The sequence below is a fragment of the Muntiacus reevesi genome, chromosome 5, assembly GCF_963930625.1.
Source record: "Muntiacus reevesi chromosome 5, mMunRee1.1, whole genome shotgun sequence".
NCBI classification, from domain to species: domain Eukaryota; kingdom Metazoa; phylum Chordata; class Mammalia; order Artiodactyla; family Cervidae; genus Muntiacus; species Muntiacus reevesi.
Genome location: NC_089253.1, coordinates 89,950,055 through 89,975,755, shown reverse-complemented (window position 1 = coordinate 89,975,755; position 25,701 = coordinate 89,950,055). Strand labels below are relative to the sequence as shown.

Genomic DNA, 25,701 nt, shown 5'->3' with positions numbered 1-25,701 from the left:
GTTAAAGATGTGGTTACCCCTTGTCATAGATTATACTTATGGTCTGACAATTCCCCTCTTAGGCATCTACCCATCACCTGTGCTATACAATATGGCAGCCACCAGCCACGTGTCTTTCTTGAACATTTGAAATGTGGAGAGTATAAGTCAGGAATGGAATTTTAAAACATTTTATTTAATTCATTTAAATGTAAGAATTCATACTTGATTCAGTTATTGAAAAACTTAAGTATACTTGGAACAACTTGAGTCGATAAGCCTACTTTTTTAACCTGTGAAAGTGAAAGTTGCTCAGTCGTGTCCAACTCTTTGCAACCCCATGGACTATACAGTCCATGGAATTCTCCAGGCCAGAATACTGGAGTGGGTAGCTATTCCCTTCTCCAGGAGATCTTCCCAACTCAGGGATCAAACCCAGGTCTCCCGCATTGCAGGCGGAGTTTTAACCTGTAAGTTGCATGAAATCTACATACAGATGAAATTTTCTTATGAAAACCTACTGTCCAAATTGTGCTGTGAGTGTAAAATACACTCCAGATTTCAAACCCTTAACACCAAAGAAAGGTAAACTATCTTAGTAATTTTTCTATACGGATAACATTGAAATGACCATAGTTTGGATGCATGCATAATCAGTCACTCAATCGTGTCTGACCCTTTGCAACCCCATGGACTCCTCTGTCCATGGAATTTTCCAGGCAAGAATACTGGAGCAGGTTGCCATTTCCTCCTCCAGGGGCTCTTCCCAACCCAGGGATGGAACCCATGTCTCTTGTGTCTCCTACATTGGCAAGTGGATTCTTTACCAATGGTGCCGCCTGGAAAGCCCCATAGTTTTGATATAGTGGGTTAAATAAAATAGATTACTAACTTAACTTTATTTGTGTCTTTTTACCTTTTTAAAAAGTAACTTTGACATTACACACGTAGCTCAAATTATATTTTTCTTAGAGAACATTCACCAAGACTCTCACTTGTACACAAGGAGATGTGTGCAAGAATATACATTGTAGCATAATATGTAATAACCAAACAAACAGACACAAACCTTGAAGTTCCTTAACAAAAGAAGGGGGGAGGAAATAAATTGTGGTTTATTTACACAGTGAAAAATCACCCAGGAGTTAAAAGGAATGAACTAGAGTTACATGTATCAGCATGCAGAAATCTAGGTTGCAATGCTGGGTGGCAAAAGCAAGGTGCAGAAGGCTCACTAATCATACAATGCTTGGAAAGCATGGAAAATATTAGGACTCATTTGTGGATACATTTTAGTCTAATAAAAGGATAAAAACATGCATGGAAACTGTAAACAACCAGAATCCAGGTGGTGGTGACCAGATCAGGGTAGAGACTCAGAGACCTCTAATTGTGTCTGTAACATTTTGTTACTTGCTGGAGAGGGAGTTTGGTATGGTTTCCCGAGTAGCTCAAATAGTAAAGAATCTGCCTGCAAAGTGGGAGACCTGGATTTGATCCCTGGGGTCAGGAAGATCCTGGAGAAGGGCATGGCAACCCACTCCAGTATTCTTGCCTGGAGAATTCCATGGACAGAGGAGTCTGGTGGGCTATGGTCCATGGGGTCACAAAGACTCAACCGTAACTGAGCAAATTTCACTTCACTTCAAGATATTGCAACAACTTGTTTGATGGTCAAAGCTGCTTGGTTTCTGGTCGTAAAATTTCAAAGAACTTTAGTCTTCGGTCCTTCTCAAATCCAGGGTTGTCTGCCCAGTGATCCTGCCATTTTCCATCTTTGCCAGCTAGCAGCCATGGCGAGGTCTCCCATGTATGTGTTCTTGAGAAAAATGATTTGGCATGGGTTTGTTGGTGTCTTTTCATAATTTTTATTTATTTGCTTGTTTGGGGCTGTGCTGGGTTTTCGTTGCTGCGCACGGGTTTTCTCAGTTTGTTGAGGAGAGCGGGGGCAGTGCGCAGGCTTCTCGTCACAGTGGCTTCTCTTGTTGGCGAGCACAGGCTCTAGCGTGCATGGATGGGCTCAGCAGTTGAGGCACATGGGTTCAGCTGCCATGCAGCATATGGGATCTTCCCGGACCAGGGATCGAACCCATGTCCCCTCTACTGGCAGGCAGTTCTTAGCCTCTGGGCCACCAGGGAAGTCCTGTGTACCTGCTCAGTTGTGTGTGACTCTTCGCAACCCTATGGACTGTAGTCTGCCAGGCTCCTCTGTTCATGGGATTCTCCAGGCAAGAATACTGGAGTGGGTTTCCATTTCCTACTCCAAGAGGTCCTGTTAGTGTCTTAAACTGGAGGCACTGCCGTGAGGGAGGCAGACACAGTGCTTGCCTGTGACGAGAGGCCGCTCAGCCTGGACAGCAACCTGGGGCCGCAGGAGCCACAGGCCACCTCCTGGCTGGGACTCCATTCAGAGCCTCCTGCTGGCAGAGGTCCTGACTTCGTGTTTTCAAAGGGTCCTTTGAAAGGACTCACTCAGCACACCTGAGAGCCTCACAATGCTTTGCTTCCTTTGCAGGAGGACTGGTATCTGAGAAGTGAAAAAGCAGGATGCCCCCCGGGGTTGACTGCCCCATGGAATTCTGGACCAAGGAGGAGAATCAGAACGTGGCAGTTGATTTCTTGCTGCCCACAGGGGTCTATCTGAACTTCCCTGTGTCCCGAAATGCCAACCTCAGCACTATCAAGAAGGTACGATCTTGACCTTAAAACTAGTCCCCAGAGCTTGGAACTCAGAGAGACAGAAAAAGTCTCGCAGTTTCAGATTTGAGATCCTCTGCTATGAATTTTAAAAGACATGGGAATTCCCTTGAGGTCCAGTGGTTAGGACTCTGAGCTTTCTCTGTCTGGGGCCTGGGTTCAGATCCTGCAAGCCTCAAATTGTGGCCGAAAAAAAAAAAAAAATTAAAAGATAAAATAATGTGCAAGAATTCTTTAAAACCCACAGTTAGAATCGACCTATCTTTCCAAATTCAGCCCCTGCCCTTACATTGCATGTTGCATGCATGCGTGCTCAGTCGTATCTGACTCTTAATGACCCCCATGGACTGGGGGCCAACAGGCTCCTCTGTCCCTGGGATTTCTCAGGCAAGAATACCACAGTGGGTTGCCATGTTGTCCCTCCCTAGATTCTCGTGAAAGCTCCAGGGTGCTGGTTCCCAGGGGGGCCTTTCATTCTCTCCATGAGTCTGCCCTCATGTTTGAAACCACAGCCCATCCACGGCCACTTAGGAGTTTTACTGGTCTTTTGTCTTCAGAGCTGTCTTCATAGTCAACAGCATCTTTGGAAATAGTTTTTGGCTTTATTGAATTATTTTCATGGTGGATTACTGAGTCAAAGGATAAAACGTCTGGATGGTATTTGGTAGATAGTGTCTTGTGACCTTTTCAAGGGCTTATCCCACTTGCAAAGGGTGGGACTTCACGGGTCATGTCAGAGGACAAGGCCTTAGCCCTGGATTTGAAAACACTGGGGAGCAAAAAAAAAAAAGGAGAGATGCAATGAACCATCCTTGAGTTTTGTTTTATGTTTTTAAACCTTCCCTTCCTGGGTGTTTCTTTCTTTCTTTTTTTAATACTGGCTCTTAGTTGTGGCATGCAGGCTCTAGTTCCCTGACCAGGGATTGAACCTGGGCCCCCTGCATTGGGAGCATGGAGTCTTAGCCCCTGGACCACCAAGGAAGTCCCTCTGGGTGTTTCTTTAAAAATTAAATTTCTTTTTTTCCTTTTCAAAAGTATATGGACACACTGAAATTTAGGAGAATAAGAAAAAGTTAGAAGGAAAAGAATTACCCATGATCCAGCCATATGAGACAACCACAGTTAACACTTTAGCTATTTCCTGTTTTCTTTTCTATGTAGTGTTTTTTTGTGATTATTCTCTTTATGAATTTTTATATTCTTTTTCTGAGTTAACATTACAACATCTTTTTCATGTTACTAACCTTATGTAAATATCACTTTAAAGTGAATCATATTTTTCTGCTTACAGAGCTATACATGCATATTATTAAAATTCCAGTACTGCAGACACATTAGTAAAATTCCAGCACCACAGAAATCTAAAACATATCAGTCCCTTCAGTCTCACCTCATATCCCAATTCAATTTCAGTTTCTTAATGTTCTTATTTATACCAAGGACCAGCTAGTAAATATCCTGGGCTTTGCTGGCCATATGGTGTTTGTCTCGACTACTCAGTTCTTCTGTCTGGGGTGGCAGCAGCCATAGATGGCGTGTGAGTGAACCAGAGTGGCTGTCTTCCAATAACTTGGCAAACAGTAGCTTGCCAAGTCCTGGTCTACAGTAATTATTAATTACTATAATACACTCATTAATTGTTTTTATGGGAATAATAAAATTATTATTTATTTTAATAATAATAAAATTATTATTTTAGTAGTAATAATTACATTTTTTATTTTTTTTATGGGAATGGGGTTGAATGACATTCACTGTTATACAGCTTGGGGTTTCTCCCCACTGAATGCTGTATCTTGGAGTCCTGTTTGCCCTTGGTACAGGTATCCTTATGTTCCATTCACACCTCTGTTCTGTCCCTTTACATTGATGGAACATAATTATCCATCCCCCGTGGAAGAAAAATAGGGCCGTTTTCTCCTTTTCCATCTTTTCTGTAACTCAGCGGTGAGCGCCTTTGCACTAAAACGGCGCCCTGGGGACACCTCCACGCAGAGGCGTTTAGGGTCCCCTCATTGTGTTAAACTTTTCTGAATTAGTGGCCAGAGTTGAAAGATCAGGGTGATGAGCTCCAGAGCGATTAGCTGGGTGCCTGGAGGTCATGTCTGGCTGGCCATCTCTCAGCGTAGCCTAGGGGAGACCAGAGGACCCGCTCTCAGCTCCAGATGTTAGCACCTACCTGGCCCCCATCATAGAAGGGCAGGATCGGCGACTCCTAATGACCCGGTGGACCCTAAACCTGTGGTCAGTGATCGCGGCGTGGAGAGGGTAGTGGTCCTGGGACCTTGCCTCTGCCCCCACTTGTCAGCCCCCCACCAGCCCTGGGCTCCCTGTGGCCCCGCCCACGGCCCCGCCCACCTTAGGGGCCGGGCTGACGGACCACTGTCCTCGCAGGTGTTATGGCACCGCGCCCAGTACGAGCCGCTCTTCCACATGCTCAGTGACCCTGAGGCCTACGTGTTCACCTGCGTCAACCAGACGGCGGAGCAGCAGGAGCTGGAGGACGAGCAGCGGCGGCTCTGCGACATCCAGCCCTTCCTGCCCGTCCTGAGGCTGGTGGCCCGCGAGGGTGACCGCGTGAAGAAGCTCATCAACTCGCAGATCAGCCTGCTCATCGGCAAAGGTGCGCTGCTGGGGCCGGGCGGTCCTCCCTCGGCCGGGCCTGCCCCTGTCCCCCCGGCCCCACCCCGCCCCTGATCCTGGCGCTGACCTGGCTCCCTCACCTCTCAGGCCTCCACGAGTTTGACTCTTTGCAAGACCCGGAGGTGAATGACTTCCGAGGCAAGATGCGCCAGTTCTGCGAGGAGGCGGCTGCCCGCAGGCAGCAGCTGGGCTGGGAGGCCTGGCTGCAGTACAGCTTCCCTCTGCAGTTGGAGCCCTCAGCGCGGAGCTGGGGGCCGGGCACCCTGCGCGTCCCCAATCGGGCCCTCCTGGTCAATGTCAAGTTTGAGGGCAGCGAGGTGAGCTGAGGCTCCTGCCTGCCCGGTGTGCTGCAGGCAGGCTGCCCGGTCCCCCTACGAGACTCCCAGTCCCCCACCAGCCCTCCAGATCCACCCTCCTTCCAACAACATTGCGTGGTATTTGTGGGGTATCTATTACACCGGAGGGGTCAGCCAAACGTCCCACCAGGCGAGTTGCAAGAAGCAGAGTGACCGGATGGCTTTGGTCCTCAGTCCACTCATGTATCCAACAGATATTTCCTGGTGTTGGCCACGTGCAGTCATCAGAGGCAGTTGGGGGGTAGGATGTGCCTAATACATGCAGATGGGCCACACACACTGCCCCCCACCCCACGTGCGCCCCTGTGCCCCGTGAGCTCCCTGCAGGTGTGGACGGCTGACTCTCCCTCCTCCTCCTAGGAGAGCTTCACCTTCCAGGTGTCCACCAAGGATGTGCCCCTGGCACTGATGGCCTGTGCCCTCCGAAAGAAGGCCACAGTGTTCCGGCAGCCGCTGGTGGAGCAGCCTGAGGACTACACACTGCAGGTGAACGGCAAGCACGAGTACCTGTACGGCAGCTACCCCCTCTGCCAGTTCCAGGTGAGGGCTGGGCACCGGGAGGGATTCCTGGGCTCCCGCAGCCCTCGCCAGAGTGGAGGGTGGGATGGGGGAGCTGCTCCTTGGCCCCTCTTGAGCCCAGCAAGCCAGAACTTGGGGGTCACAGTGAGAGTGTCTCCACGCTGGACTGGCTCTCCTCATGAGCAAGGGAGGTAGGTGGGGACAGGAAGGGCCAGAGGAGAGACCCCACCCCAGAAGGCCTGGCATGAGTGGTCAGCTTGGGGGGGGGGCAGGTCCCCAGGTAGCCAGTGGGCCAGGGAACAGTTGGGGCCGCTCACCCTGTGCCCCCATCTCAGTACATCTGCAGCTGCCTGCACAGCGGACTGACCCCCCACCTGACTATGGTGCACTCCTCCTCCATCCTCGCAATGCGGGACGAGCAGAGCAACCCTGCCCCCCAAGTCCAGAAGCCACGCACCAAACCGCCCCCCATCCCCATGAAGAAGGTGAGCCGGCACCCTGCTCTTATCCTCCCCGCCAGCCCTTCCTCCCACCTGTGGTCCAACCCTGAAGCCTATCGGGCAACACCATGGGCCAGCGGTCTCCTGCCCGGTCTCATGCCTTTTGATTGCTCAGGATTGAGAATTGGGCCTTTGAGCTGGGTTGGGGGTCTGTCTGGATGTCCCAGGGCAGCCTCCAGGCCTGGCTCTCCGGCTGCCTTCTCTTCCTGCTCCTCCTGCTTCCTGCCCTGTAGGCAGGACTGTGTGCCCTGCAGAGTTCGGGGCCTTGGGGCCGTGGGGGTGTCCCTGCGGCAGTCTTTCTGGTAAAGGATGGCGCTGTGGGCAGGTACCAAACCTGGCTGTAAGCCTGCAACACCCTCACCGCCCCCCCCCCCCCCAGTGGCCACAGGCCTCATCAGCCTTCTCTGAATCCCTCTGCCTTAACTCCCCGATTCTCCCCCCAACCCTGCCCAGCCCTCCTCCGTGTCCCTCTGGTCCCTGGAGCAGCCTTTCTACATCGAGCTGATCCAGGGCAGCAAAGTGAATGCTGACGAGCGGATGAAGGTAAGGGCAGGCTCCTGGCCGGGAAGGGCACAGGCAGTGTGTGTTTTCTGCAAAAACACGGTGGCTGTGGCCTGAAGGGGTGGCAGAGGAAGAAGGGAGGGGGGTCACACGAAAGCCACCTGACCACATTACCCAGCATCCCTGCCTGGGGTGGTTGTGAGCAGCTTCAAAACAGGAAAGGGGGAGGGGGGCGGGCCGGCCGGCCAGAGAGGCCGATTCGCAGAAACCAGACCCAGTGAGTTCTGGGTATTGACTTTGGTGGAGGTGGTGGGGCCCGGCCCAGCCCAGGGATGAGGAGCCTGGGAGGTGATGGACACAGAAGAGGAGCCGCTCCAGTGAGCCAGGGGGCCAGGCCCATTTCTGAGTCATTCACAGGCCGCCTCCTCTGGCCTCAAGATGGCCTGTGAGGTGCAGGTTTTCTCATCCCATTTGCAGAATGGGAAACCCAGGCTCAACGAAGCCAGGGCTCTTTTTTTCACACGCAAGGCAGGTCTGGTTTCCCGTAGACGTAGCAGCTTTGTGACTGGGGGGTGAGGGCAGGGTGTGCTGGGGCATTAAATCCTTCCTTGTCTAGAGGGACTCATGCAATTCTTGGGTGCTTGACCAAGAGGGGCCCCTGGAATTCCTGAGCCCCGATAGGGAAACTGAGGCCCAAAGCAGAGCAGCAACCTGCCCCAGGGTCCCCCAGTCAGTGGGGAGTCACCCACGCCACCCTCCCCTCCCCATCACTCATTCCCCCTGAGGCAGCCAGTCATCCCTTATCTGGACCACCTTCAAGCACCTGGTGGGGGAGGTTCAGGCCCACTTGAAATGAGGACATTTCAGGAGGAGATTCGAGCCTTAGGGGGAACGGAGCACACAGGGGGAGAAGGGGCCTGGCCTCTGCCACCAGTCACCTGCACGCACCTTCCCCAGCTGGTGGTGCAGGCTGGGCTCTTCCACGGCAACGAGACGCTATGCAAGACGGTGTCCAGCTCGGAGGTGAGTGTGTGCTCGGAGCCCGTGTGGAAGCAGCGGCTGGAGTTTGACATCAACGTCTGTGACCTGCCCCGCATGGCCCGGCTCTGCTTCGCACTTTACGCCGTGATTGAGAAGGCTAAGAAGGCCCGCTCCACCAAGAAGAAGTCCAAGAAGGCGGTGGGTGGAGCTTGTGGGAGTCACTCCCTGCTGGTCTGGTCTTGTCCTGCAGCCCCCTGGGGCTGCTGCCCATCTGTCCCCAGCATCCCAACTGGCACGCACACATCCTGGGAATGGGGTCTGGGTGGGCCTGCAGACCCCGTCCTCCTCCTCCCCATCGCCCCACTGGCCACCCCCTGGCCCCCTGCTGTTTGATGGTGCTGGAATCCTGGGCTTATGAGCAGGAGTGCTTGGGATATCTAGACCTGGGCCTTTGATCCTTGAGGGAACCCGGAGGCCTCTCCCTGGGGTGGAAGGAAAATCGCAGTGTCCTCCCAGGGAGCAGAGAGCCTGCGTCAGCAACCAGCTGGGGATGAAGGGGTGGTTGAGCCCTGAGTCAGCAGGACCAGGCTGTGACTGGCCGCCGAGCTGCTCTGACTCACTGGTAGTTGACCGGGGCCAGCTCTCCGGGGCTGCTATGTTCTGTGTGAGGCTTTCTCAAGAAGCCGAGGGTGGGATGTGTCCTGGAGCAGTAGGAAACCAGTCTGGCTGACCCTGCTGGCTGCTGCATAGGGAGTGTGGGTGAGGGCAGGGCAGCATGGCCTGACTGGAACCATCCTGCCGTTGAGCAAACGGAGGCCTTTGGGGCGGCTGGCCCTGACCCACCTGGCTTCTTTCCCAGGACTGCCCCATTGCCTGGGCCAACCTCATGCTGTTTGACTACAAGGACCAGCTGAAGACGGGCGAGCGCTGTCTCTACATGTGGCCCTCTGTCCCAGGTGGGCCCAGGCCAGGAGGGGGCGGTGAGGGTGTGGGGTGCACCCAGATGTGGCGGCATTCCCCTTGCAACTCTGTCTGTCCCTGTGTCCAGACGAGAAAGGGGAGCTACTGAACCCCTGTGGCACCGTGCGGAGTAACCCCAACACTGAGAGTGCGGCCGCCCTGGTCATCTTTCTTCCCGAGGTGGCCCCTCACCCTGTATACTACCCTTCCCTGGACAAGGTCAGTGAGGGGGTCCTCGCCATTTGGGGTCCAGGACTCACCCTGCCCAGAAACCTCAAGGCTAAAGATGAGCTGTCCTCACCCTGCCTCTGGGGCACCCAGGTCATGGTCCCTGCACCCTGTGAATTGCCCAGGGCTGGGGGTTGGGTCCCCACACACTTTTGAGGGTTTCCTTGACTGTCTGGAGTCCTCGCGCGCCCTAGAGTGGTGGTTCTCAACCGGGCCCACTTGGCTTCCTGTGGGACTTCTGGCAATGTTCAGAGACAATTTTGGTTGTTGCACCTAGCAGGGGAGATGCTCCTGGCATGTCATGGGTGGAAGCCAGGGATGTCACTAAATGCCCTATAGTGCGTGGGATGATCCCCACCATTGAGGGTCACTCGCCACGAAGTCAGCAGTGCCAAGGAGTTGACACCGACTCCCAGGGTCCCCCCCAGGCTCTCCCAGGCCCCAGGGGCGCTGCTGATATGAGGGTCACTCTTGCAGATCCTGGAGCTGGGGCGGCTCGGAGAGCACGGACGCTTCACGGAGGAGGAGGTGAGCTGGGGGCCGTGGGTGGTGAGGTGTGGACCTGGCTGCAACCCTCACCGCTGCCCCCCCACCCCGCCCCCGCCCCGCCTGTGCTCCTCAGCAGCTGCAGCTGCGGGAGATCCTGGAGCGCCGGGGTTCCGGGGAACTGTATGAGCATGAGAAGGACCTGGTGTGGAAGATGCGGCACGAGATCCAGGAGCACTTTCCCGAGGCCCTTGCCCGGCTGCTGCTGGTCACTAAGTGGAACAAACACGAGGACGTGGCCCAGGTGGGTGACGGGGGCGGGGCCGGGATGAGGGGGCAGGGCCCGGGATGGGAGGGGCGGAACCCTGGAAGCGCGGGGTTGCCAGGGGCGGGGCGGGGCGGAGGCGGGTAGGGCGGGGTTGGCAGGGGCGGGGCGGGGCCGGGGAGGGGCGGAGCCTGGAGCCAGACGCAGCCCCGTCCCTGCCCTGACCGCTCGTTTCCTCCTCCAGATGCTCTACCTGCTCTGCTCCTGGCCTGAACTGCCAGTCCTGAGCGCCCTGGAGTTGCTAGACTTCAGCTTCCCCGACCGCCACGTGGGCTCCTTCGCCATCAAGTCCCTGCGGAAACTGACGTGAGTCCCGCGGGATTCCTCATCCTCAGAGGGCAGCTTTGCTCCCACCGCCTGGGGCCTAGGCACCGGGTGGGGACCTTTCCTCGGGGCCTGCTCCGGTGAGGCCGGCCTCCCGTCCCAGCCCTGCCCCCTCGCCAGCCGCAGACCCTCTCCCAAGCCGCGGAGCTCCGGGCCCCAGCCGGCCTCCCTTCTCTGCAGGGACGACGAGCTTTTCCAGTACCTGCTGCAGCTGGTGCAGGTGCTCAAGTACGAGTCCTACCTCGACTGCGAGCTGACCAAATTCCTGCTGGACCGGGCCCTGGCCAATCGCAGGATCGGCCACTTCCTCTTCTGGCACCTCCGGTAGCTGGACTCACCTGCAAGGCCACGGGGAGGAGGGGCCTCTTGCCTGCTGGCCTCGCGTTTCTCACCAGCTGGCCGGCCCGGGTGTCCTTGGCAGCCGGGTCCTATGGGGCTGGGAGGGGCTGTGTGGCCGCGCCCGGCGAGGCTCAGCCCCGGGTTCCTCCCCCCAGCTCCGAGATGCACGTGCCGTCGGTGTCCCTGCGCTTCGGCCTGATCATGGAAGCCTACTGCCGGGGCAGCACCCACCACATGAAGGTGCTGATGAAGCAGGTGAGGCGCGGCACCCCACAACCCTGCCTGCACTCCACGACCTCGCCTGGGCTCCGCTTCCAGGCAGAGTAGCTCCACGCCCCATCGCTGCAGAACCCGGTGGGCCTGGCAGGGGCTCGGAGCCTGCTCCTCCCAGTCCACCCACGACACCCTCCCATCCTCCCGGCCAGGGGGAAGCACTGAGCAAACTGAAAGCCCTGAATGACGTCGTCAAAGTGAGCTCCCAGAAGACCACCAAGCCCCAGACCAAGGAGCTGATGCACCTGTGTATGCGCCAGGAGACCTACCTGGAGGCCCTGTCCCACTTGCAGTCCCCACTCGACCCCAGCACCCTGCTGGCTGAAGTCTGGTAAGTCCCAGGCCCCAGCGAGGGCCTCCCCTCCCCCAGCCCCAGGCCTTGGGGAGGGCCTGCTGCTGACTGTGTCTGCCCCACAGCGTGGAGCAGTGCACCTTCATGGACTCCAAGATGAAGCCCCTGTGGGTCATGTACAGCAACGAGGAGGCGGGCAGCGATGGCGCTGTGGGCATCATCTTTAAGAATGGGGATGGTGAGCAGGCGGGCCCCAGGGAGGACCCGGGAGGCCAAGGCTTCCACACACCCTGCCATGCTGCCCTGGGTGGGGAGGGGGACCCTGCTGGGGGCGGAGGACTCCTGGAAGGTGAGCTGAGGAAAAGACAGAGTCCTGGGACTCGGGGGCCTGGGCATGGCTGGGATACTCATGCTGTTCCTCCCCGGGGCAACTGTGCAGACCTCCGCCAGGACATGCTGACCCTGCAGATGATCCAGCTCATGGACATTCTGTGGAAGCAGGAAGGCTTGGACCTGAGGTGAGAGGCCTTCCGGTCATCCACGTGTGCCCGTGCCAGGCCTAGGACTGTATCCTGTTGCCGGGGTCCCCTGTCAAAGCTGACGTGACTGCCTCAACCTGAAACAAGACTGACTGGTCTAAGAAGAATTTTGCTGTTTTTGTTTAGTCACTAAGTCATGTTCAACTCTTTTGTGACCCCGTAGCCCACCAGGCTCCTCTGTCCATGGGATTTTCAGGCAAGAATACTGGAATGGGTTGCCATTTCCCCCTTTAGGGGATCTTCCCGACCCAGGGATTGAACCCCTGTCTCCTGCATTGATAGGCGGATTCTTTACCACTGAACCAACCTGAAGGACCAGTTTAAAACTCGGGGTCAGGGAGGCAATAGGGCCGTAGGATGAGGATAGAGAATGCCAAACCTGGCCCTTGGCACCTGTCTCTCTCTATGGTTTCCTTTGCCCCCAGCATCCCTGGCTTTTTGCTCCATCTTCTCCATCCAGTCACTGGGATTTTTCTTTTTGAACAAACATGGACTTGGCCAAAGTGCTGACTTTTTCTCTCTGCATCTTGGGTTCTGGTATGACCTCTCTAAGGAACTTTCCCTGGAGCCCTGGGAGTCAAGGGCTCCTCCCCAGCACCTTCTCTTTTTCAGCAACTTGAGTAGCATCTCCTTTGACTTTTGTGGGTTAAGCTCCTCAGGGTCAAGCACCCCTTGGGACAGCCCTTGACCACTATGTCTGCCTGCCCCTCCTCTCACCCGGCTAGGATGACCCCCTACGGCTGCCTCTCCACTGGGGACCGCACGGGCCTCATCGAGGTGGTGCTTCACTCGGACACCATTGCCAACATCCAGCTGAACAAGAGCAACATGGCGGCCACGGCCGCCTTCAATAAGGATGCTCTGCTCAACTGGCTCAAGTCCAAGAACCCTGGGTAGGTTTTGGGCCCTCAGGACAGACAGCCTCTCCTTCCCAAGGAGTGGAGTTTGGGAGTCAAAGGCAAGGAGAAGGGCCTGTGACAGTATCTGGAGCTTCTTGCTCAGCCGAGGACCATCCCATAGAAAGTGTTGAGGGGTGGGGCAGGTCTCTGTTCTCACAGGTATAGGTTAGTAGTAACCTATAGGTTACATAGCAGTAGTAACCTATAAGTTACATAGCAGTAGCCATGTAAGAACCACTCTGAACTTTACAGCTACCGCTGCCAAGTCACTTCAGTCATATCTGCACCAGGCTCCTCTGTCCATGGGATTCTCCAGGCGAGAATACTGGAGTGGATTGCCATACTCTTCTCCAGGGATCTTCCCAACCTGGGGATCTTATGTCTCCTGCATTGGCAGGCAGTTTCTTTACCTCTAGCACCACCTGGGAAGTGTTACCCCCTCCAAACTTTAGGAGCCTATAAATCACAGATCTGCAACTTGAGTGGCTCGGCTGAGTGGTTCTTCTGCTGGAATCTCTCCAGCAGCTGAGATCACGTAGCTTGATCTGCCCGGAGGGGGGCACATCTGGGGCCTCTCTCCACATGGCCTCTCGTTCTTGCCTTAGCTTCCCTCTGTGGCAGTGAGGAAGGTTCAGGAGCCGTACGGTGCCTTAAGGACACGGCTCCAGAATGAGCCCAGCATCACTTCCTCCATGTTCCATTAGTGCAATCACAAGGCCAGAGTAGAGGGAAGGGGACAAGGACTTAGAAGAAGCTGCAAAGTGGCGTGGCCATGGTTTCCTTCCCCACCCCCCAGGGAGGCCCTGGATCGAGCCATTGAGGAGTTCACCCTCTCCTGTGCTGGCTACTGTGTGGCCACCTATGTGCTGGGCATTGGCGATCGCCATAGCGACAACATCATGATCCGAGAGAACGGGCAGGTGGGTGCCTGTTGGCCGGCCCCAGGCCCTGGCCTTTCTGCTCTGCATGGAGCTACTGGCAGAACCCCCTCCAAGCCCTCCCAGCTCCTTTGGGCCAGGCACCCTCCTTTTTGACTCCTTTTCAGTCTTTGCTCTCCCCTTCCCTCAGCTGTTCCACATTGATTTCGGCCACTTTCTGGGGAACTTCAAGACCAAGTTTGGAATCAACCGTGAGCGGGTCCCGTTCATCCTCACCTATGACTTTGTCCACGTGATCCAGCAGGGGAAGACAAATAATAGTGAGAAGTTTGAAAGGTGGGAGTGCCTCAGACCCCCTAGATGCCCCATGGTGCTAGGGGCCCCAGGCGGAGTGCAGGGATGGTGGGCCTCAGCTCTCAGATCACCCCTGGAGGGGACAGTGCTGGGAGTGGGTTAGAGGAAGCTGGGGCTTTGTGTACATGGCTCTTTCCGGGGTAAGGGTGGGCCTGCTGGCTGGCTGGCTGGCTGGCTGGCTGGCTGGCTGGCTGGTTGGGGTGGAAGTGGCCAGAAGGACCCAAAGCCCCCTCCCCGGCCTCTCCCCGCAGGTTCCGGGGCTACTGTGAGCGGGCCTACACCATCCTGCGGCGCCATGGGCTCCTTTTCCTCCACCTCTTTGCCCTGATGCGGGCGGCAGGCCTGCCTGAGCTCAGTTGCTCCAAAGACATCCAGTATCTCAAGGTAAAGGCCAGGGCAGGGCCCCAGCGGTCAGGAGACCAGGGAACCTCAGACTTCCTGAGGCCCCCCCAACCCCCAGGTGTGATGGACCCACAAGGCCCATTGACCTGGGACCCAGATCTGGCAGGAAGCAGACGGCATTAGCCTGTGTTCTGCCGGTACCTCCTTTGGCCCGCCTGCCCGTCCTCCACAGGCTGAGGGTGTTTCCACTTGCACGGGAGGGTTCCCTCTGTGGTTAAAAGATATTTTTCCTTCCTGTGTCTTTTCAGTTTGTGACTCTGGGGTGGGGAGTGAAGGGCAGTGGGGCCACACCTCCTGCCTGGTGTTCTTTGGTGCCCAGTTCCCGGGATGAAGCTGCTCCCCTGCTTCCTCCCCCGGCCAGCTTCCAGTGGAGAAGGCCAGGTCCTCTGTCCACATGGGGCTTTGGGGCCAAGACCTCCTGGCACAAGCTGACATCTTATTTTGAGGATGGGTCGGGGAGCTGCCTTGGTTTGGGGTCAGAAGGAAGAACCTCTTCCCTGGGGAGATGTTGGGGGGTGCTCTCCTAACTCCTCTGTGAGGAGGGGGTGTTACCTGCCCAGAGAGGGCAGAGGTGCAGGGGGACAGGGGTTCCTGTTGAGCAGGGTCCAGCCCCTCAGGGGGATACCCACTCCTTTGGTTTTGCCCCAGGATTCTCTGGCATTGGGGAAAACAGAGGAGGAAGCTCTGAAGCACTTCCGAGTGAAGTTTAATGAAGCCCTCCGGGAGAGCTGGAAAACCAAAGTGAACTGGCTGGCCCACAATGTGTCCAAAGATAACAGGCAATAATAGCCCCTCCCAGTCCTGCGCCGGGAGACGAGCAAACTGTCAGTCTTGGGAGCCAAGCACCCTCAGCCACCCTCCAGGGCCAATAGGCTGGACTGCATCCTTGGGAAAGAACCTACACGACTGCCTTTTGTTTACACTGGTTATTTATTTATGACTTGAAATGTTTCAGGAACTGAACAGCCATACATAGAAATGCACCCTAGAGTGGGGGCGGGGCGCTATCCTCCTCGTGTCCGTCAGAGCCTTGGGCTTTGATGGGAAGACACTGTGAGCCGCACACCTCAGGCTGCATCTTGCCGAGGGTCTGTAACCTCAAGTCTTCCAGCTGGTGGATGTGGAGCCAGCCAAGACTCCTCTCTCCCGCACGGGGGCTGCCTCCTCCCCAGGCTCCCACTGCGCTGCACATGTGTCCGTGCCTGGCAGTCCAGACAGGGCGCCCATGCCTGCTCACCACCTCCACCTATGTGCTCTCCATTGACTGAGTTCTGGGCAGCTCCCAGAGGCAGCCTGGGTGCCCTCCGCATTCAGGGAGGGTACTTCTGGTTACGGGAATTCTCATCTCTGCTGTAAAGCGATTTTGTTTGCAGGTAAGAAAAAAAAAAGTAGCCCAACTACTTACTGACCTCTATAGCTCGGGGTGAGGGTGGGGGGATGGCCCCAGCCCCCATCAGGTAGAGCGCACACTGGTTCTCAAGCCACATCAGAAAGACGGGAGCTTCACTGAGCTCACCTTGGTCATGGATCAAGAGGCGAGCAGGTGCAATTGTGCAATTGTGTGTAACCTCCCCCCCCCCGAAGCAGGTTTTAGGTAGTGAAAGACCTATCTCCTCTCCGAAACACTCACTGTTGAGACTCTGCTCTGAGGACCTAGGTAGCAGAGGCATGAGTCAGGGGTGTAGGGGCATCTTTTCCTCAGACGGTAGTTAGCCAGAGAACGATTCAGGCTCAGCCTTGGGTACATCTGAGGAGCTCCAGGAACGCAGGTCTCTGGGCCTCTGTCGGCCTTCTGGAGCCAACTCTGAAGACACGGCTGAGAATCTGGGTTTCTAGCAGCCCACGGGTGGGGGTAATGCAATCAGCAGCCTACTGGGGACCCACAGGGCGACACCACTTACCTCTCAAAGGCCTTGCAAGGCTCAGCAGTGCCAGAGGTAACTGCCCTCTCAACAGCCCAAGTGCACAGCTTCCAGAAGAGCCCGGGGAACTAGTTTGTTTCTCTGTTCATTAGAAGGGGCTGAGTGGCACCAGCCATAGCAATCCATGCCACCCACAGAGCTCCGCTGACCAGACCCTGGTTCCCAACTAAGTGCTGAATTCATCAGACCCACCTCACCTATCTAGGAATAGGAAAAGCTGAGTGTACATCTGTCTGTTTATTTATTTAAACGAGTCTGTGCTTCCTGGCATGGACAGCACACTGTGTATACACAGCAATGTTTGGTTTGGGTGCATGGCCTGTGTGCCCAGCGAAAAGAATATTTTCTATGTTTTTTTTTAAAAACCATTTGGTGTTTCTGTATGTGGAAGGTGAGTTCGACATAACTGATGAAGGTTCAGACCAGTAGTCTGAAACCTTGAAGTGAGAGGTAAAAACAGATTAAAAGAAATAAAAGCCTTTGTATGTTATGTTCTTGGCTCAGAAAGAAACCAAGGGAATATACGATTCAAATGAAAATGAGACCAACAAAAAGCCGTTCTCCTGCTGGAGTTAGAACCAGACTTTATTGTATGTATACACTTTCTGACCTATTGTCAATATACACATCTGAAAAGTGGTACCATGGCCGCTACAGACAGCGCGAGAACGGTCCTGTCTCCACATTAGCGTCTACCCACGGTCTAAACAGAGCAGCTAGTGACAGTACATGGAGGGGTGGCCACACGTGACACGGGACAGCTGGCAGTGTCCTCGAGACTAGCGGTTATGATCACAGCGTAGTGTTCAAAATTATTTTCCCCCGGTTTTAGAAATCTAAAATTTTACATGTACATTAAAAACCAAGTGCTGTAGGGGTTTTAGCTCCTGACTGCTGTTCTCTCCTTTCACCACCTACTGGGCGTGGGTTGTATCCCCGGGTCGGGCTCTGGGAGGAGGGGGCACAGCAGCTGCCTGGGAATGGAGTGCTGCCCTCCGGCCACTGGGCGTCATTTCAGCAAGGTTCTGAGTATGGATTTCTCCAGGCCTGTTGCTGTCTCCAAACCAAGCGGTTAGAGGGTCTGCACCATCTGGACGGTCAACATGCACTCTCACCAGCAAGGAAAACTACATCTATTCAGTACGGACCCCAGGCTGCACCTGTGTAAGCTGCTGGTCCTCAGAGAAGCGAGTACACACAGCCAGGGACCCCAGCTCCCCTAAGCCCTCTGCCAAATCAGAAATGGGTAGAATCCTAAAGAAAAGACCTGACCTTTTGTTTTCCAGCCTCTGAAGAGGGGTCCCTGGCCCGGTCCCCTCCTGCCAGGCAGCAAGCACAGTTCTGTGCCCGGCTCTCCTGGTCCTGGGTGGGGGTGGGGGGTGCGGGACAGGGGGGTCTCGGTCCCTCCCACGGCTCAGTGTCTCCACTTCACTTTGCACCCAGCCCTGGGTTACACTAGCACAAAAGACACGAGGAATCCCAATTTATTTACAAAATATTAAAAAGTCAGTTTATCATCTACATATTAGCCCCATTCTGCCATTTTATACATGCACTAGTGTGGAAAAATAAAAACTTTAAAAAAAAGAAGAAAGGATTACCAGGTGGGAGTGAGCAATTCTAACCCTTTGTCAAGGAGTCCAGTCACTGCAGCTTTTCTGGAGTTGAGCGAGAGTCAGCTCCTCACATAACTTAAGAGCGATCCAGCGAGCGGGAGGAAGGCGGGTGGCAGGGGAGGGAGCCTACGGGCCTACACACCAAGCAGGGCGGAGATTGGCGGCGGGGAGGGTCTGCAGACCTACTGGCCAGAATGACTTTGTACATCAAGGACCCTGGGGGTGGGCAGCGATGGCAGCAGAGTCTCCGGAAGCAGGAAGGAAGACGGGGTGGTGGGGGACGGGGGGGCTGCTCAGTAGCTGAGGGTGGAGTCGTCCCACTCCAGCTGCTGCTGCCGGTTCGCGGTCTGCGGGTCCCCATGCTCCCCCTCATCCTCCTCACTGCTCTCCGACTCGGCGCTGGTGATGTCATCCTCCTCGTCCCCGTCCTCGCTCTCCTCTTCCTCCTCCTCCTCTTCCTCCTCACTGCTATGCTGGTCCTCGTACGTCTGACAAAGGGACGACCCAACAGACCGGGTACTGAATCCAGCACCCGCCCCTGCTGGGAGTCACATCCCACGACCTGGCCAGAGGGGCTGGACTAGGCTGGAAGGAGCCTCACCGCAGACAAAGGGAAACAAAGCTCTGGTCACCACCCACAGTGTGACCAGGAACCATATCAGGCCCCACAGGCCTCACTTTAACGGCAGGGTCGTGGTAAGGACCACACAAAGCACAGGAACGTCGCGGTGGGGGTGGGGTGGGGTGGATGAGCCTCCCCGGGGCCCCACACCTACCTCCATGGGGTTCACGGTGATGGTTAGGGCGGAGTCGTCCCAGTCCATCTCGTTCTCTTTCCCGGTGTCCTGGTCCCGCATGGTTCTCTGGTGTGCGGCCCGGATCCGAAACACCCCCAGGATGATCATGAAAACCAGGAAGCTGACGCACACCACGATGACGACGGTGGCAGTGCTGGGCACGACTGGGGCGAGAGGAGACAGGACGGCTGTGATGACAGGACCCGTCCTGGGCCCGTGTGCTGGGCCTCCCTACTGCTGGCTCCATCAGCCCCCAGAGAACAGACAGACCTCTGAGAAAAGGCTCAGTGCAGGGGTTTGGTCCCTTGTCGCGTTGTCTGTGCTCCAGTTTCCTTATGTTTTGGGGAATAAAAGCTGGGCTGGCCAGTGACTGTCCTGAGCCAGGGGGGGAAGCGGGTGCTGAGCTTACAGCAGGAGTCAGGGCAGGGCAGCACAGTCCTACCTGCAAACGGGTGGGGGTTGGCCAGGTTGTGACCCGAGAGGTCAATGAAGGAGCGGTGCTCGGGATGGACGAACTGTGGCTGGGCAGCTATGTGGCTGGCGTGCTCCATAGGGTTGGCCGTGTGGATGACATTCACCTGCAGAAATGGAAAGGCAGCCTGGATGTGTCTGGGGAATGGACATGCACTTGACCAGCCCCACCAAAGTGGGCCCTGGGATGGGTGCTGGCAGGTGGAGAAAAGGGCAGAAGAAGCCAAGGAGGGTGTTGTAATGATCTGATGTTGTCACACAGCCAAGAAAAAGCCAGCTTTTGTAATAACTCATATTTATTATGCCTGATAAAATAATTTATCCACAACAGGCTGGAGGAAAAGGCCCAGCACCACCAATGGCCCTTTACCCCATGTCATCTGAGAAGCCTGGGCACAGACCATGCCCCTCTTTTCTTAAAATCACAGCCACATGGAACAGCACCAAACAGGCTCTCTTATCTTTCAAATCCACTACCCTCGGCTCAAAGAATACCCTCATGGACTCTTCAGCCTTGTGAGTCTAATTCTGGGGCTGTGGGGTCACAGTGCAAGTGTTCAACTGCTGAGAATAACTTCTGGTTCATTCCTCTGGGGCACAGAAGCTCTGAGTGACACTAGACATGTCAGAGGGGCCACATGCTCCCTGGCCACCTGGGCCGGAGTCACCACGACCACGTTCCTCGCAAGGCGGTCCTGCCCTGGGCAAAGCATTCACTCCCAGCAGGGCCAGGCCTCTGCAGAAAACCTCTGGCTCCCGGGCACTGCTCCTTCAAAAGCAGTGTTAAATCTCAAGACACACCCTTGCTCCTCAAGCCAAGGTATCAACCACCACTTGATCCTGACCACTGCCCTCCAAGGCCCCTCCAAGTCTCAGGCTGAGGGGGACTGTGAAGGGGGCACCGTGCCGGATCCCAGCTCACCTCACACACAACCCGTCATCCCAAACCTGTGCAGGTCTAGCCTGGAGTAGCCCCCCGATTGGAAAAGGTGACCCAGCCCCCCAAAGAACCCCAACAGTGACCCCTACAAATGCCCTGGAAATCAGCATTTGCAAACATCAGGGTCGTGAGTGGAGTGCTCAGTCACCAGGCCACTGGCCTTTCTCTGTAGAGCCTGGCTCTCACCTCCACCTGGAACTCGTTGCTGACATAGCGACCATTCAGCTCAGAGCAGACAAGCTTGAACTTGCGGTCAAGCAAGGACCTGGTGTGCCAGTTCCGATAGCGCAGGAGGTGTAAGATCTCCTCATAGCTGGCCATGGTGTCAACGCCTGTGGGCGAGGAGGAGATGGCAGTGCAGAGGTTAGGAATACAGGCCACAGGCAAACGCAGGCAGTTCCCAAGGCACTCAGCCATGCCTGGCTGTCCAACTGCGGGGTATCTCCCCCTACTAAAGGGCGTGTGCCATCGGCCCAGTCAACACTCTCCCTTCCCGCCCCCTCCAGGGCTCCCTCCAGGTTTTGAGCTGTGAGGACAGCTCCCAGCTGTCACTCTTCCCACCTGTGAAGACCACGCCCACGTCAGAGCTGCTCATTTCGATGCCCTTCTGCTGCAGGCGGGCCGCATCCACCTCCAAGCTCTCCTGCTCTCCATTCAGTTCTTCTCCCTCCACTGTGACCTCACAGGTGTCCAAGTCGTGCACAATCTCCTCCGACACCAGTGACTCTTGAACTGCAAAAATAGCCCAACCGGAAATATCAGAGGCCTCGGAGCATGGGGAGGGGGGTCACAGCAATGGCCCGCCTGCTCATCCTCAAACTCACAGAGCCCTTTTAGGGACCATAGATGGAGGTATGGGAAAGTCGCTTTCAAGAATTGGGGGTGTTTTATGCATCTAAAGAGGACTGAATGAACAGTCAGAAGGCCTGAGAATGGGGAGCAGTCTGTCCTGCTAGGACTGCCAGCCAGCAGGAGCATCCCCCAACTGCATCCCCTGTCCTGGTCTCCATCCTCTCAACCCCCAAGATCTATCCAGACTCTGACATCAAGCTGGAAAAAGATCAAAGGACCCCCTCCCCCCCAATAAGTGGGTTTCCAAACATCAGAAGGAGCTCCAGCCCACAGTCAGATTCTAGAAGCAAACCCAAAACAGCACAGAAACATTCAAGTTTCCAAAATCACAGAGGAAAAGGGCTGGGATTTTCCCCTGGCAGTTGCGATGGGGTTTCAGCTGCACAGTTTCGAGCTGAGGCAGGGCCAGTCGTTCTGGGCTATCACCTGTTGGGTCCTCATCCCCTTCCCCTTCGGGCTCCACTTCTCTCGTGATGGTGCTGATGATCCGAAGCTCGGGGAAGAGGAAGACCCCCTCTGAGCTTTCAAACTCAGAAGCCGCTCGAGCAAAATGGTGGATGCCACTCAGACTGATCTTGGGCTCTTCTGGCTGCAAAACCATCACGTAGCCGTCCACCGGGGGGACGGAGATGCAGGCGGCCTCGTTAGAACACCTGTCAACAAGGAAGGGAAGGGGAGGGGAGGGTCAGGGCTCGAAGAGATGGCTTCTCAGGCCACATTCCTGGAGGAAAAACTGTCACAGGGTCACTCCAGTATTCTTGCCTGGAGAATCCCATGGACAGAGGAGCCTGGCAGGCCACAGTCCATGGGGTGGCAAAGAGTTGGACATGACTGAGCACAACACACACACACACACACACCACACACACACACACACACACACAACTCAGGCCACACGAGAGTGCTCGGAGGTGGCGCAGGCAGGATTCCACAACCACGTGGGGGACAAGACGCTGGCCACTCCCACGTTTTCTTCTCAAGGGTCACTGAGCAAAGAAAAATAAGATTTACTGCTAACAAATCAGCACCTACCTAACTGTGCTGGTGATTTTGAGTCTTCGGATCCCTGGGGTGGGGAACTGTCGTGAATTAAGGTAGGAAATGTGCTGCATGGCCTTATCAAGCTCCCCCACGTCCTCTCCCTCCAAGGTCAACATCGACTGACTAGGGTTGGCCTGGATCTGAAATGGCACCAAAACAGACAGGAGAGGAGTAAGGTTCTGTCTGCAAGGAGGTGAAACCATGAACACGCTGACAAAGAAAATTAGCTTGGGACTGATATGAACTGGTGACTTAGGAGAAGAAAAGCTTGTAGAATTCCAGTGACCATGACCCCACAACATGAAGTAAATATCAAAGGTGCAAACAGATCTGTGATATAAGAAGAAAAAAAATGTTTGGTCTTTGTCCCTGGCACAGACCTCCTAAAACGCTTGGAATTTCCTGAGGGATAGAAGCATCTTTTGTTATTCCTGATTAAGCCCCTTTCAACCACCCCAGAGTTTACCTTAATGAGGTGACTCTTGGTGGAGCCCTAGATAGTTTCTGGATGGGGACTGGCTGCTAGAGAAACAAACCATGTGGTAAGAGTGGACCTTCAGTCCTACCCTTGAAGGGAGAAAAGTTAGAGACTGTGTTAATTGATCACCAGAGGTTAATGATTTGATCCATCATGCCTATATAATGGAATCTCTACAAACCCCCCGAACAACTGGGTCTGGAGAACTGGGTTTGCAGACACAGCAAGGAGCTGGGGGGTGGAAGCCCTGTGCACTTCCCTCACCCCAGGCCCTGAGTATCTCTTCCACCTGCTTGTTCCTGAGTTGCATCCCTTACAATAAACCAGTAACCATAAACAAAGTGTTCTGTGGGGTTTTCTGAGCAGTTCTGCAAATTATTGAAACTGAAAGTGGGGAGGCGTTGTGGGAATCCTGGACTTGCAGCCAAGCTGGATGGAAGTGTGGATACCAGAGGCCTGGAAGCTTGTAACTGGCAGCTGAGGAGCAGGTGTCTGGTGGGCAGGGGGGCCTGGTGCCCAGTCAGTGTCAGGACGGAAGTGGACTACGGGATGACTGGGGAACGGGGGCCCAAAGAGCTGGAGAGTTACGGTGTGGTGCTGGAGGTGCTAAGAGTAAAAACTATCAACCCTTGTGCCAGCAGCCTCTGCACTTGAGGTCAAGGAAGCTGTGGGTACAGGGGAGTGAGGGGCCAGGCAGGGGGGGTGCCTGTGTTACCTTGACACCTCTGCCACTCTCTTCGGGGGTGTGCAGGTCTAGCCCCTCTTTGCAGGTATACAGACAGTCAATCACCTTCTTATCTGTGAGCTTCCCAGAACGGATGGTCAAGCCAGCCAGATTACCTCGGAAAAACTGGGTCATGCGCAGGTCACCACCTGTGAGACATGAGGGAGGGAAAGCAGAAATTGTGGGGGCGGCCTGGGGCCTCCCATCTCACTTTTCAATGTGGTGTTACCAGTGGTGGTGGCTTGATGGGTGGACATGCAGGTTAGTTCCTATCAGATCCTGTTAGCCTTGCAGCTGACATGGAAGCACAATGAGGAAATTAAATGGTTTATGATCATGCATGTGGCCCGGAGAAGAGAGGAGCTGGTGGTGATGGCGTGGGTGGGGGGGGGGTCCCTCACCAGAAGCCCAGAGGTCCCATGACTGTCACCACTCATGTGGCCACTCCCCAGAAAGGGTGGTCCATGCTGCACTGGTCACCATGGCACATGAGTAACATCTTACTGGTGCCAGTCTCTTCAACCACTGCCTTCTCAATCAGCTGGATCAGATGCTGGGCTGCCTTTTAAAAATTTATTTATTTTTGGCTGCACCATGTGGATGCAAGATCTTAGTTCCCTGACCAGGAATCACACCCAGGCCCCTGAAGTGAAAGCATTGGGTCCTGGCCACTGGACCAAAAGGGAATTCCCCTTGGGTTGCTTTTTTCTAAATGAGCATATTCCCAGAATACATACAAACTCGGGAATGAATACACACAAGCAGGAGTAGAAGATAAAATGAATGTTAAAACCCCACCCTGCACTTAGAAGCCTAGTTATCAAGGCCACTCAGATGGCTGTTTCATTGACACGCAGCATGCCTGTCGCCAACCACTGAAGACAGCTGAGGAGAGTGAAGATGTTGTAAGAAAAAGCCAGAAAGTGGCCCTTGACAGGTTGTCACAAACAGCCAAAACCAGGAGGTAGTAAACCCTGTTCTTACACTGAAGGAGAAGAGCCCGACTGTCAGCAGCATGTCTCAATCCTGACAAGGACATTACACGCAACATCACTGCTAGGGATCGAGATCTCTAAAAAACATTACTTAGAATTTATTATCGGGCGGGACAGAATATCTAGACACGAGTCTTTTCCTATCTGGTAGTTCAGACACACAAGAAGCAGGAGGTAGTCTCTCAATCCTGGCCTGTGAGATTTCAGCAGGGCGTCTCAGGCAGTGGGATGGGGTAAGATTTGATGAAGGGAGTAAAAGAAACTCTCATTAGTGCCTCGCATGAATGAGTCGTTTGCTCTCACTTCAGCTGGGATCAGCACGGGCAGAAAAGGGAAATCCCATGATGCAATGGGGCAGCATAAGGCAAAGCAGCAGCTCAAGACAGTGTCTGGGACCCAAATGCAAACGGGGTGTCGCATGCGGAATGGGCAATGAATGGAGGTCTCGTCTTTAAATGAAACACAAGAGTGAAACCGTAGGCAAGAGTCCAGGGACCTGCGGAGGCCAGAGGCACAGGCTCAGTTTCATTGTCATTTTCAACTCCTGAATACTCTGTAGAAAAGCAAGACAGACAATATAAAAGGACCAAGAGGTTAGGCTCTTCAGAACTGGACCTTGGAAATTAGTTTTGAAAAGTTACCAAACACAAACACAAAGAGAACACTTCGCCTCTCATCCCTCCTGACACACTCTACATGGATGAAGCTTGTACCTCGTCACCTGTTATCACCCCAATGCTTCCTCCCATCCTTTAAAAAAAAAGTTTAAGTGTAGTTGATTTACGAAGTTAATCTCTGTGGTACAGCAAAGTGGTTCAGTCACACACACACAAACACACACCCTCTTTCATATTCTTTTCCATTATGGTTGATAAGAGGATACTGAATATAGTTCTCTGGGCTATACAGTAGGACCATGATGTTCATCTTTTTCCAGTCTTTTATTTCACCCTCCTACAGCCTCCTTGCCAAAACACAAGTTGGATTCAAAATAAGACTGAGTGAAAGCCGTGCGCTCAATTCACTGATCTCCTCAACCTGCCCAGGCAGGACCCAGCCAGATGGTGGCTGACGTTGATGGCAGAGACGGACCGGGTGCAACGGCAGCCCACCTGGACCACAGCACTGGCCTTCCTGGCGGGGAACACATGCGTCAGCATCCAGAGGTTGGTACGTAGCGAAAGTGTATGACTTTTTTGAAGGCTCCAAAGGAGTACATAATTGGTTGAGACTTTGACTTGCAAGGGACAGAGGAAAGAAGGCATTTTTAACCAGTTTTTCTGAACAGGAAGGGAGTCAGAGATTAGGGAACTTAACCCAGAGAAACATACTCAATCGGTGACGGGCTCAGGGCTCGGGGACAGCAACTGCGGCTACCCACCAGCGTTCT

The 25,701-nt window shown here is 54.7% G+C and overlaps 2 protein-coding genes across 8 annotated transcripts in view; one reads left to right on the top strand and one right to left on the bottom strand.

The window, feature by feature from the left end:
• Positions 1-16,957, top strand: part of PIK3CD (phosphatidylinositol-4,5-bisphosphate 3-kinase catalytic subunit delta) — a 61,530-nt gene extending 44,573 nt beyond the window's left edge. For both annotated transcript variants that reach the window (XM_065935801.1, XM_065935799.1), the window contains exons 2-23: positions 2,495-2,667; positions 5,071-5,299; positions 5,407-5,636; positions 6,036-6,215; positions 6,530-6,679; positions 7,148-7,237; positions 8,153-8,374; positions 9,036-9,132; positions 9,225-9,355; positions 9,842-9,892; positions 9,987-10,154; positions 10,360-10,481; positions 10,680-10,823; positions 10,994-11,093; positions 11,264-11,442; positions 11,529-11,641; positions 11,843-11,921; positions 12,668-12,835; positions 13,638-13,761; positions 13,910-14,055; positions 14,325-14,457; positions 15,124-16,957. In XM_065935801.1, the coding sequence (XP_065791873.1) occupies positions 2,527-2,667; positions 5,071-5,299; positions 5,407-5,636; positions 6,036-6,215; positions 6,530-6,679; positions 7,148-7,237; positions 8,153-8,374; positions 9,036-9,132; positions 9,225-9,355; positions 9,842-9,892; positions 9,987-10,154; positions 10,360-10,481; positions 10,680-10,823; positions 10,994-11,093; positions 11,264-11,442; positions 11,529-11,641; positions 11,843-11,921; positions 12,668-12,835; positions 13,638-13,761; positions 13,910-14,055; positions 14,325-14,457; positions 15,124-15,261 (3,135 nt within the window). In that variant the 5' untranslated portion in view covers positions 2,495-2,526 and the 3' untranslated portion in view covers positions 15,262-16,957. The remainder of the gene's footprint in view (positions 1-2,494; positions 2,668-5,070; positions 5,300-5,406; positions 5,637-6,035; positions 6,216-6,529; positions 6,680-7,147; positions 7,238-8,152; positions 8,375-9,035; positions 9,133-9,224; positions 9,356-9,841; positions 9,893-9,986; positions 10,155-10,359; positions 10,482-10,679; positions 10,824-10,993; positions 11,094-11,263; positions 11,443-11,528; positions 11,642-11,842; positions 11,922-12,667; positions 12,836-13,637; positions 13,762-13,909; positions 14,056-14,324; positions 14,458-15,123) is intronic.
• Positions 16,958-17,865: 908 nt separating this feature from the next.
• Positions 17,866-25,701, bottom strand: part of CLSTN1 (calsyntenin 1) — a 72,431-nt gene continuing 64,595 nt past the window's right edge. For 2 of the 6 annotated variants that reach the window (XM_065935802.1, XM_065935804.1), the window contains 9 exons: positions 24,787-24,864; positions 23,308-23,465; positions 22,106-22,254; positions 21,500-21,726; positions 20,783-20,953; positions 20,408-20,553; positions 19,253-19,388; positions 18,790-18,974; positions 17,866-18,501 (listed from right to left, as the gene is read on the bottom strand). In XM_065935802.1, the coding sequence (XP_065791874.1) occupies positions 18,307-18,501; positions 18,790-18,974; positions 19,253-19,388; positions 20,408-20,553; positions 20,783-20,953; positions 21,500-21,726; positions 22,106-22,254; positions 23,308-23,465; positions 24,787-24,864 (1,445 nt within the window). In that variant the 3' untranslated portion in view covers positions 17,866-18,306. The remainder of the gene's footprint in view (positions 18,502-18,789; positions 18,975-19,252; positions 19,389-20,407; positions 20,554-20,782; positions 20,954-21,499; positions 21,727-22,105; positions 22,255-23,307; positions 23,466-24,786; positions 24,865-25,701) is intronic. The other 4 variants (XM_065935803.1, XM_065935805.1, XM_065935806.1 and 1 more) reach the window with 2 other exon arrangements.